The sequence below is a fragment of the Battus philenor genome, unplaced genomic scaffold, assembly GCF_028537555.1.
Source record: "Battus philenor isolate CCGP_79_NKW_IND1 unplaced genomic scaffold, ilBatPhil1.0.hap1 SCAF_7, whole genome shotgun sequence".
Taxonomy (NCBI): domain Eukaryota; kingdom Metazoa; phylum Arthropoda; class Insecta; order Lepidoptera; family Papilionidae; genus Battus; species Battus philenor.
Genome location: NW_027181737.1, coordinates 3,137,817 through 3,150,914, shown reverse-complemented (window position 1 = coordinate 3,150,914; position 13,098 = coordinate 3,137,817). Strand labels below are relative to the sequence as shown.

Sequence of the window (13,098 nt, the reverse complement as noted above, 5' to 3'; positions counted from 1 at the left end):
CGCATCTGAGAAGTCTATACTTAATAATATTATTAAGTTACATATTTTTTGGTTATAATGGTGTCAAAAGTTATTTGATCTATTAAGTTTACTGTGTGAGCATTTTTATAAATGCTGTGAATTCCTTTAAGTGGGTTGCGCATCAAAATATGACTTTGCTACAGCAAATATGTCATCAGTGATCGTTTTACGACTGAAATATAGATAAGAATATCTTGTAATGAGAGATGAGAAAATTTGCAAGAAATACACGCAATTAGCTTGGTTCATTTGTTTTAAAACGTGTATTCGGTTGGGTAAATTTATATGAAATATTATATACGCAATCTTTTCATCTTTATTTTTATGAAGATGACATAAGATACTCACTTATTTCTCGGCTTATAAAAATACAAAACAAAGTTACCGTGATAGAATTCGTAGTGTCAAATTCTTAGCCCGATTCTTAATTCAAAAGTATAGCAAAGAGTGTTTTTGCAGATTAGCTCTATTGATACCATCATCATAATATCAGAGGTAGTTCATTGTAGAAAAAAAGCCTCCTCCATAGAATTCTTATAAAACTAGTTGAAAGCGGACAGTCTTCCAACGACATTAACATTGTTGTCTGTCCACATTGTAGGTCCACGCTGTCCTGGCGTACATTAATTTTCTTTATTTATAATATGTTATTGCTTTTTCATATTATCTCTATCTTCTCCTGCACATAGTAAATAAAGTAACATTTATCCATTTACTATAAATACTTTATGATTTCGATCTCTGTTGTTGTAGCCGGGTTTTAAGAGTTTAGTACAAATCTATATTTTTTACATAAATAGTATTTCGGCCAAGGAGAGTTAAAAGAAAAATTAAACTACTTTTTAAAGGCTAAGTAGATTTTACTTAGCGATATTCATTTTAACCAGTTGGATATCGGCACCTTGAATATATGTCTAGATCATTAGTTCGCATAAAGGTTTAAACCTTTATTCCTAATTTCAATCACTTTTTTTTAAAATTATCACTAAGAAATAGGTCAATAATTTCTGGCAATACAAAATCTACATGTCCCTTGCGATAACAAAGATCGATTTTAATATGTTTAAGCTGAATTTTGAGAACGTATTTTGTACACTACGTAGTTTATTTTCTGAAAACATAGATTTTGGAAAGGATATACCATACATTAATTGTTAGCAAATAAGCTGTATATTTACTCCTTTAAAACTTTTACGCTTATAGCCAATTATCTCGTATAAGTTGTATGTAATGAAAGAGAAATTAGTCGAATGAAACGTACTTAAAGAAATACAAAAAAAATATGAACGCATCTAACTTTCACAAGACGGCGTGTCAAGGCTGGCCACCGCCATAGAAATGATATCGTGCCACAAATCTATTGTCTGCTCGGTAGCGCTGTTTGTGGGTGAAGGATGAAGGATGGCCGGCCGTATCTTGATTATATACAATTATTTCCATTGTCATGCAATCTGTCAGTAATCGACTGGACTTTGGTACCACGGTTTAATAGTAACGCACGGTCATTGAATAAGCATCACTGCAATAAGCTAATATCTTGAATAAATAACACTGAACCCATAATACGATTAAATAATAAAACTATAGTATTCATTTTGTAAGTAACAATACATCATTACCATATATTTGGCCATTGAATTTCCATTACTACATACAGACTATAAATTTTTGATAAAATAGATTCAAAACGCCCACATTCAGCATCATTCGATGCCCTTAATACGATCGTCTCCATCTGGGTGGACGTATTATTGATAAAATAATTGTATCCTAAACTTAAAATCAATTTTAATGATCAATTATATACATCAAGAGAAAAATTACAGATATGCTCAATTTCATAGAAACTAGATGACCGACCTTTGGCATTGGTTAAAAAAAAAGAAGAATAGGAAGATCTAAATTTAATTCATCTACAATTACACCGCACTCGTCGTGTCATCCCATAGGTGTCTATAAAGCATAGACCTCCCCCAAAGATATCTATGGGGGAATATGGTCTCCACTTTAAAACCAATGATAATACAATTGGGAGTTCATTATAGTTTCCGCCTTTTTTTTTAAAACTGTGCGATCGATAAAAAATCGCTTACTACCGTCGTTCCAGTGGATAACTGAGAACCACAACATTTTAGTAAAACTGCAGCACCCGGTCATCATAAAGACATAAGAAGAATTAGTTTACTCGCTAATTCGCTTAACGCGTGGGCCTGTATATACATGCGGCGGAATAGCTCAAATCCGTCTTCAAGGTCTTGTTATGAAGATTGAGAGTGCGAGGACTACAGATGAATAGCTATGATGATTATAACCTAACCTAACACTGTTTTATAGATGAAGAAAAAATAATAACATGTTAAGCTTCTGAACAGATAGTTCCTGAAATTCATATGCAAAAATCAAATTTTCATTTTCAAAGATATGTATCCTAACTTTGAATAATTATTAATGTTCTGTAATTGTTTCAGGGAGTTTAAGAAAAGCAACAACGCAAAGTAGTGCGAATACAACGAGACACTCGCAATTATTGTCATTGCTTGCGGCGAGACGGAGACAGTTGCTCAGTGGAAGGTTGACAACCCATATTAATACTTTAGCTTCGATAGCTAACAAACCTCATAAGTAAGTATACTTTGAAATTTTAATAAATTGTTATTAATGAAATATAGACAATCACTGTTATAAATTAAATAAAGAAAGAATATATATGTATATATATTTATATATATATATATATATATATATATATAGTAGTAGTTAAAAGTTTTTATGAATATCAAAGCATATAAGATTTTATACAAAAGTATGTCTAATTATTTTCTTTGAATATAATTGTAATGATATTATTTACGAGGATATGAGATAATTGGATACATATATTTATTTTTGATTTTCAGAGGCAACACAACTTTTGCTCAACTGGAGATTCGCGAGGCAAACAGTTCGATCGTAAAGAGGATTACGTTCGACAACTCAAGCAATGACATTTCTCCGTCGTTGAGATTAGTAGCTACTGACGGCGCTAGGGAAATACGTCAAGATGTAAAACCACACGAGATTAGACATTTATTCATTCCGAGAATATATCAAGACAACAAAAACAGGGCCGGTTTTATAAATAATAGAAGAAAAGACTTATTCAACTTATTTAATAAAACGGTTCTAATTTCCATTTCTACAACACAAAGTAGTATAGTTTACGTCCCACCTGATAAGTTAGAAGGTTCAGAAAAAGAAATCGATTTAGATCCAGACGAAGAATTCCAAGTTGATGAATCAAATCATGGACTATATTTACTTAACTATTCCGATACAGAGAATGTTACACAGAGTCCAATAGGTATCACTGAAGTAAACACATCAAATGATATCAAAGATAAGGAGACTACTATTCCCATAACAGAATCGACAACTTTAGTCACAGAGGCAGAAAAGAATAATGTGACACGAAAATCACTTCAAAAAATTAAAGATGAAAAACCAGAAACAAATAGTATTGCAAATAGTACAGATATTCAAAACAATGTAAATAGCAGCAATGAAAAAGGAAAAGAGAGCATTAATCAAACTTTATTTATGTCACCAGAGATTTTTAATCATTTTCGTCAATTTGAATCGGATCTTCCTGACGAGGACATGGCACCGTTTATATATTTCGGGCAAAAATTGGGTGGTCCAATAATTAGCGATAACCTAACAAACTCGCCATCGTTATCAGCATCAACTAAATCAGTTAATTTTATACTTGCACCTTCAGAAAAACGTAAATTTAATTCAAGATACTCTGCTACAGAAAAGTATAAAACTACTAATGCCGGTGAAGATGAAATTAATGAAGATATGGATGTATCAGTAGTTAAAAATGTCATAGAGAAAAACAAAATAAGAAATACCGTGAAAGGTCCGGCTCCAGCAAGGCCAGTTGGTTTAGTTAATGCTTACAGAAAATACTCCAGTACTACGCAAACGACACCCAAATCGGCAAATATTGCAGAATTAAATATCACTGAAACGGTTTTGGTAAACGTTACTCCTATCTCTATAGATACAGATAATAAAACAAATATCAACAGTAATAGTTCTATCAAAGATGTTGTAAGTGGTAATGTGAGTGCAACAACAGATGCCCTTTTAACAAAAACTTCTACCGTTCCAACTCCTAGGAACTATACAAGAAACTATTTTAATCTAAGACGGCGTCCACCAAAAGTAACTTCTACAAGCACTGAGACCACGACTGTAGCAAATATTACAACAGAGAAATCATCTACGTCCGTCTACACAGCCGTTGTTACATCAGTTTCTATAACATCATCAATGAAGGGGCAAAATAAAACGGATGGGTCAATTGAAGCTAAAAATGAAACGAATATTGCCGACACGGTTGAAAATAGTAATTTTACAATTATCTTAACGAACGATAATGATACTTCTATTATTTCATCTACAACAAATAGACCTATCAAACGTAGAATTAGAATAAGAACCACTACAACAGAGAGTTCTTTGAATGGATCTCTTCAAGCAGTAACTTTAAAACCAAATCCATTTGTAACAGCTACTAATTTTACAGATTACAAAGAGGAGATTCCACCAATTTTGCCAGAAATTAATTTAAATCCTCCAAATATTAATTACAATTCGAGTAATGTTAGTACTGTAAAACCAAAAAATATTTTAAGGAGACGAAGACCTACTACAACAACGACTACAGCGACTCCATCTACTGTGATAACTGAAAAAGTTACAGCCATACCTATCACAACAACTTTACCTCCAATTACATCCGCCGCGCTTGATGTTGAGAAGATTATTAAACCCATACCTGTGAAGACTATTGTATTACCTGAGGTAAATGCTGTACCATCAATCGCCACACCGAATAACGTTACTACATCTAAAACCAATTATACTAAACCAATTATAACTATGAATAATGAAAGCGATAACGAGACTCGAAACGAAGAAGTTGTAATAGAAGCCGAGAAAGCTTACACGGCATCGTATATTTTAGCCGGTCTTGGATTTCTTCCTGTGGCAGCCGTAATAGCTTTCTTCCTGAGAAACTTTTTAAATAAAAAGACGAAGGAAATCGACACGGAGTATGAAGGATACTTCGATGATGGCGAAATTAAGAAAGAATCACCTATAACACCGGTTGCACGCGCCCCTCTTCCTGCTCCAAGTAAACCTGATCAGAAGTGGGAATTTCCGAGAAATAAACTTCGCTTGCAAACTTTGTTAGGCGAAGGTAATTTTGGACAGGTGAGTTGAACATTTCATTTTTCTGAATTTTTTTATAAAGATGGGATAGAGGATTCTAGAGACAACGTATGTATTTTACGTAACCAATATTTAGTCACTTCCGCACATGCAGTGGTAGTCGTGCAACAAAGTGCACCGCCCACCAGCCCGCTGATAAATGTGCATGCGTTATTGGCAAAATATAAGTAAAGATTTCATTTGAACGTGTTTTTTTAATTATACGTTATATCTTTTGAGTGTAACCCTAAAAAATAACATTTCAACATATTATTGGAACATACACAATTGATAATACTTAAAACATTAGGTTCTCTTTTCAAATTATGCAATAAGTTCGAAATGTATTTTTTTTTTGTCTTATACTAAAACAATTAAATGTTTCGAAGGTTTGGAAAGCTGAAGCCGATGATCTGAACGGCCACGATGGATTAACGCGCTTGGTAGCTGTAAAGACAATCAAGGAATCCGCGTCACAGAAGGAAAAGCAGGAACTACTTCACGAAATATACATTATGCAGAAAATTGGAACACATCCAAATGTGGTCACACTGCTCGCTTGTTGTACAGAACAAGGTTAGTTGCTTGTAAATAATAAGACTCAATATGTACCCACAAGGAATATATATTACCTTGTAAAGGTCGCTGGAATTTGCAGGATGTAAGCCGCTTTCGACCGGTCCCATTGAGAATCTCTGGGAAAGCCTTCGTTCAGCAATATATGTTCTACCGCTGAAATGATGATGATGGTGATTGTGATGAGGATTCAATAAATTGACGTTTAACTTCTTTATTAAATTCGAGATGTTATAAATTTCCAAATTTAATTAACAAATTTTTTCAGTGCTTCAGTAAGAATAACATTGCCTCCACTAGTCATCTATTGAATTGAAACATTACCAATTGCCACTGTTTTTATATCAAAAGAAGTTTGTGTTTCTAAAAAGGCACATCAAGGCATGAAATCTTTATTAAGTTAACATTTTGACAATCCAATATTATATAAATAGAATTTTTGAATTATTAACCTTGATTTTCCATCGTTTTTATTACCGAAGTGATACGTATATATACGTAGCGTGTTATAAATTGACGCTAAATATTTAGGTAATAATAAAACGATTCCTAACAGTATAAGATCATAAAGATGTGCTATACCGAGAACTTTTGGAATATTTCTGTAACGTTTAACTGAATTTATTCGTAATCTAAAAGAAGGAAAAGTATGTATCAATGAAAATAATGAAGTGGCTATTTGCATTCCACATTTGAAATATTACCATACAGCATAAAAAACTAATACATAATTCTGAAATATGATTGTATTAATTCAAAACTATTTAATACTTACATTAAAAAAAACCTCGCCAATGACTTTTTCATACTTCCTTATGTTGTAAAAATGTGTTAAAACTGCATTGCTCAGGTATAATTATATAAGAAAACTATAAGATGCATAAATTCAATCAAAAGCAATTGTTTCAGAGCCTTATCTCTTAATAATGGAATACGTGATGTGTGGCAAGTTACTTACTTATCTCCGCGCCCGGCGTTCTCGTCCTGACCGATTTGGTGGCAGCGGGACCCTTGCGTCGCGCGATCTTACTGTTTTTGCGTACTGCGTCGCCCGGGGAATGGACTACATCGCATCCAAAGGGGTTTGTAGACATTTATGTTCTAATTAAAAAAAAAAATCTCTAATATCATCGGAAATTATTATTATTTATTTTACATCAACAACCTTAATAACATATTTAATGGATTCAGGCGTTACATTGCGGAAGTCCATCCTAAATAAGAAAGGACCAATATCTAGCCACCTCCGCACATGCAGTGGTTGTCGTGCATGAAAGTGCACCGCCCGCCAGCCCGCTCGTAAATGCACATGCGACAGACAATGCCAACTACACAACCGCCACCGTAAATTCACTCAACACGTGTTTCACCCCTCCACGGGGCATCTTCAGGAGTTGTTACACAGATTAGTGCTCGGTAAATAATGTCACTCGGTGTTTAGGCTGGCGGGCGGTGCACTTTCATGCACGACAACCACTGCATGTGTGGAGGTGGCTAGATATTGGTCCTTTCTTATTTAACCTTAACATATTTAAAAAACATAACAGAAAACCTCAAAATAAGTGAATAAATGCTATAGCATAATATTTTTATTAGGTATTGGTTTGATAACGTTATGTGTAGCTGTGTTGACAATGGTGTCGTTATTAAAATCTACAACTATTGTTTAGTTGCCAAATTAAATTTCTTTGGTATTAATAGTATCAATAAAAGTCATATTTCTGTATGTATTGACACAAATTTATATTAATGTTGTACCTTTCAGATTGTCCATCGCGACCTTGCCGCTCGTAACGTGCTTGTGGATCACAACAAGCTATGTAAGATTGCAGACTTCGGCATGTCTCGGTGCGCGGGCGGAGGAGCAAGGGCTGCTAGGGGAGCGCTGCCTGTACGCTGGATGGCGCCCGAGGCACTTCTATACAATGTATATAATCATCAAACAGACGTCTGGGCCTTCGGTATACTTCTTTGGGAGATCGTCACTTTAGGTAAGTCAATGACGAAGGTTTTACTTTCATATATTTTTTATTATGATTGAATCGATATTCCATAGACATTAGCGTTCGTGCCTTTGTTTTACATTTAACTTTATTATTTACATTGTTCTGGTTTAGTTTTTGCATGTTACAGTTTTTAAGTAAAAAGTAAGTCTTTTAATCTATATACCACTTCCTCATACCCACTCTGTATTGCCATCACATTTGGTATAATTATACTGAGTGATCCATGGTCCTGTGGGTTTTACTGAAATTCTTTGTTAAATATCTCCTTTATATCTCTTATTAATATAAAAATTATCAATTTTTTTTACACACTCTAGTATCTCTGATAGAATAAAAGTTTTTATTTTGTTTTAAATGCAACTTAAATGTTATTATGTTATTTTTTATATGATAAGGTAAAATCTAGCAGTAAGTAAACAAACTGTTAAAAATGAATGTGAATATTTTAAGGATTTCAGTCTATTTCAGGAGTGAGATATGACATATTTCATGGTGTGACCCAAATACAAAATAAGCCTGAATTGCAAAAATTAAATTTACAATTTTATTAAATATCTCTTTTTTTTTCACAATTCCAGGGTCAACGCCCTACGCAGCCATGTCGGGACGTGAAGTTCTAGCTGCTGTTACTGAGGGCTATCGTTTGGAACGACCACCGCATTGCAAGCCGCAGTTGTACCGAGCCATGCACTCCTGTTGGCATGCTGACCCCTCCCAGAGACCAACTTTTGCATCGCTCAAGGCCCAACTGGCGGAACTGCTGGATAATGAGCCTTCTGAAGGAAATTACGTAGACCTGGATTCTTTCTACCAAGAGTCATCGGTTTACAGTGATCCCTCAGCAATTATCAATGACGAGGATGGTCTTTCAGCGGAGTATGACAGAGAAAGGCGAAGTTTTAGAGAGTAAGTGTTGATTTTAAATAAATATAGAAATTGTATTACTGGTAGTCATATTATCAAATTCAAAAGTATGTAAGGTATATGGAATGAAATACTTAACTTTGAAATTTATGTTAACATAAACGAAACATTGAAACATAGGTTTTATGTTTCGAATAGTCTTAATTATATACAATAAATAATAAATTTAATAATATGCTTTATTGATCAATTTTAGTTATACGTAACTTTTGAAATATTTCGCGGATAAATGTAAAATTGATGTTAAAGACTCAACTAAAGTTAGAATCAAAACTAACTAGTCAACTGATCGTTAGAAAACACTGTCATAATTTTTAAAACATATTTATCAAATTTATCTAAAGTAAATATGTGAAATGTACATTTCAGACTGGCAAACGGACCTTCCAAGTTTGACAACAGAGCGTTTAATCTCCGCGATGAGGAGCTAAGAAACAAATTCGGCATTGGCACCCCGAGAATGGGCGGTTTCGGCATCCGAGACGTTACGTTCAACGATCGAAATTTCACCGAGGGAGAATTCAACGACAGGAAATTCCCCGACAAGAATTTCCCGGAAAGAAATTTCACCGATCAAAATTTCAACGATCCGAATTTCACTGAACGCAAAGATGGAAAACTATCGACGTCCAGTTTCCACAGGGAGAGAGAAAGAGAGAATCCATTGGTCAGTAGAAACAGTTTCAACGGTTTCCCTCGAGTTGGTACAAGAGAGAATCACTTTCAAACTAACCCTGACGGTCGTAATAAAAGAGTATCAGAATTTGAATGCGACATATGAAAAAGGGGTAACGTAAATGAGTTTACATCAATAAGGTTTTGTACATATCTCTAAAAGGGGCTTAGCTTTGGGATTTAAGTTCTAGTACTTCATCTCAAATTTCAAAGAATGTTTGTGTTTAGAATGAGGAATCTTCTGTTCGATAAGTGATATAAAGAACTTTCTTATATCAATTTGGCTTAAGAGTGGGATCATGACAATTTGCTTTAAGTTTCAATTTGAGTCGATTGAAATTTTAATAACCTAAGACTTCTATCGATATATTGTAAATAATTGTTAATTTATAACAGTATTCATTTACAATAAGTGTCACGGGATGTTCAATGTATTTAGGAGAGTTATTGTACATAGTAAGTGTAAATGTTGCGTACTTGTGACACGAAATGTAACAAGTGATAGGTATATGATTTTGTAAAAGTGTATTAACATACTTTTGTACAGGTTTAGCGCTATTTTGCAGTTTATTTTTAATTTTCTTTTCAATCAAGTTATAAACAAAATGTTATTAAATCACTAACTAATAGTAAAGATTACGTATATAGAGTTTTATTTTTGTTAATGAAATATCATGTATGTTGAAACGATATTGTTGATTGAAATCATATATATAGTAACTGTTGGATTGCTATGGTGCTAAAGCAATGACTGGGATATCTTGATATCGTAAGAGTATATTGAACGATATTTTACGAATGCGCTATGTATCAACTTGTATAACTTCTAAAATCTCAGTTCAACATTAATTTCTAGTCTCTAAAATTTTACGATACTTATTGGATAACTACAAAATCTGATTTATTGGTTAAGATTGAATGATTTATTATACTATAAATATAAGAAATTTGTGAACATATCCTTTTGTTTTATTTTATTTCACCATAATACATTTCACATTCCCATAATTGTGGTAATAAACATACATGACTTGGAATTATTATAGTGTGCGCGCAAGTAAAAGTAGTGATGGGTATTTATATTATTTATTAACACTGTTTTGTACACCATACACAATAAATAGAGGAAAAAATAGAAACAATTCATATGGTACAAGAGGCGGTCTTATTGCTTGAGGCGATCTCTACCAGACAACTGATGGAGATGAGAGACATGAAGGAGAGGGCAGTTTAGGGTGTACGTACATACAAATATATTTATATTTACAAACATACATACATACGTACAAGAATACTCATATATATTTATATATATGCACCACTTTTTATAGGTATAATAATGAAAATAAAGGTGACACAAAAATAAAAACATCGAAACTATTTATTAATATTTTTTTTCACATATAAAATCTTTTTAAAAAATCCACGCTTTACGGAAACTCCCTGTATGTTGTTTATGCTGTAAGTTATTCATCCAAAGGCTTACTATGAGCGTAGAAACACGGCTATCTGTTGTCGTTACTGTACAATATTAGTAAAAAGATGCGTTTAATTTGATCTCTCTGATAAAAATTATGTATTTAAAAAAGAAAACTTTTATGTGCGTATATTGTTGAATATGTTGTTTCTTATAGTTGCTACTAATATCTATAATTAGTCAATTAACGTTCCATCGCTAGTTATTAATACGACTTGTTCGTAACGATGTCATATTTAGTGTTATATAGAATAATACAAGATGTAAATAAAGAAAATGAGGAATAATTTGAAACATTTCAATATACAATTATTAAATACCTGTTTATCCACACAGAGGCGAATATATTACAGAATGAATGTATGTATATTGTTTGTATGTGTGTGCGGACGAGTACTCGTGGTTGTGCGTTTATGAATATAAATGTGTTTTGGTATAGATCACACTAGTTGCTTACTAAAGTCATTGAGTATTAAAAGGATGTTTACTTTTTAGCTACAATATTCAAACGTTGACAACATAAATGATTTTAATTTATTTAATGGAATCAGGCGTTACCTTGCCATCCTAAGTAAGAAAAGGACCAATATTTAGCCACTTCCGCACATGCAGTGGTAGTCGTGCAACAAAGTGCACCGCCCGCCTGCCCGCTGATAAATGCGTATGCGGCAAACAATGCGAATTACACAACTGCCACCGTTAAATCACGCAACACGCGTTTCACCCCTCCACGGGGCATCTTCAGGATATATGTTACACCGATTAGTGCCAAACACAGCTAGCAATCGCTATTAGCGATAAAGAGAATTGTTATTGATTTAAATATTCTATATTACGCTAATCTTTTTCATTCGTAAGTTCACTTCTATTTTTACTATACTAGCATCTATATCTATATGTATCAATAAATTTAAATTGAAAAAAGGAGATGGGTTCCTTTTTTCCAACGGACAACAACATACAAGGGCAAAAGACAAAACGGTAATAAATGCAGACAAAAGTAAGAGAAACCATTATTTATCGACAGGTTTCATCTAAGCTGGAATATATATTTTATTTGGAGCTAAGGCTCCGTGTACCTTCTTAAGTTTTATCCTTCGATTCAATAATAAAAGCTGTATTATATACAATGGTAATTTTTCCCCGAATTGACGGCTATAGCATCTTCAGAATAACTTGGTAGTTTACGACCAGAGTTGTAGCGTGGTCTTATGTGGGCGATGACGCATCTGGGATGCCATGTGTTTTAAATCTGTCCTCCTAAAAATGTTTCGTCGCAACTTGTCTCCACATGATAGTGAAAAAAAAACGTACAGTTGTGGACTGTTGAAAAGTGTTCTTCTTCTCAGTCGTTACCTAATAAATGAGGATCGTCTAAATTCAAAAAAATATCAATAAAAATAATGTAATAAGCTTATAAAGAAATAAAATAAAAATATAAAATAAAGAAAATGTAAAATAGTAACGAGGGACGAATGAAAGGCGTTACAGAGCGAAAGGGAATGACACAAGAATTGTGGAAAGACAGAAACGAAACGAACGATAGATCATATGATGCAAGAAAGAAGAGTGAATAAATAAAAATGTTCGTGAAAAATTAAATAATGTAAAATTGTCCCTGTCCCATACAAGATAGGGGGTACGAGAGGTCCCCAATAGCGAGGACCACAAAAAAATGAGGATCGTGGCCTGTGAGTAATGTTGATTTCTGCTATCAGTATTCCTCCCAGACTTTTCAGTGCCGAGCACAGTGGTCTTGGATGTTTCTGTAACTACATCAGTCCAGCGAATAGGTGACCGTCCTCTAGGCCCTTTACCTTTTACATTGCCGAAAACTATTAGCTTTTCTTGATTTTCTTAGCTCCTTAGTATAATGTGGCCATAGTACTGAAGGATTCGACGTAAGCGAACTATGGGTAATCGGGTCCTTATTTTGAGCTATTGTAGGACATCGAAGTCTCAGTTAGATCATTTTGAGGACACAGGGTACTGAAGATGCTTATTCTTCTCTTTTTGAAACCTCGGTTTGGGCTATTAAACTAGTTATTAGCGGATTAGGGCCGTTACAAACTAGGCCTCAAACAAACACACTTCTAAATTTACTGCGTTCTCGAAGATAAAATTGATGAAATTAATTATATAAATAAAAAATATATA

General features: G+C 33.6%; 1 protein-coding gene across 1 annotated transcript in view; it reads left to right on the top strand.

Annotated features, from left to right (window-relative positions):
* The window catches only part of LOC137930811 (uncharacterized), a 152,998-nt gene extending 142,589 nt beyond the window's left edge, over positions 1-10,409 (top strand). Inside the window, exons 2-8 of the mRNA XM_068774124.1 lie at positions 2,490-2,643; positions 2,919-5,286; positions 5,673-5,859; positions 6,769-6,941; positions 7,625-7,850; positions 8,444-8,771; positions 9,159-10,409. Of these exons, the coding sequence (XP_068630225.1) occupies positions 2,490-2,643; positions 2,919-5,286; positions 5,673-5,859; positions 6,769-6,941; positions 7,625-7,850; positions 8,444-8,771; positions 9,159-9,570 (3,848 nt within the window). The 3' untranslated portion in view covers positions 9,571-10,409. The remainder of the gene's footprint in view (positions 1-2,489; positions 2,644-2,918; positions 5,287-5,672; positions 5,860-6,768; positions 6,942-7,624; positions 7,851-8,443; positions 8,772-9,158) is intronic.
* The last annotated feature ends 2,689 nt before the right edge of the window (positions 10,410-13,098 follow it).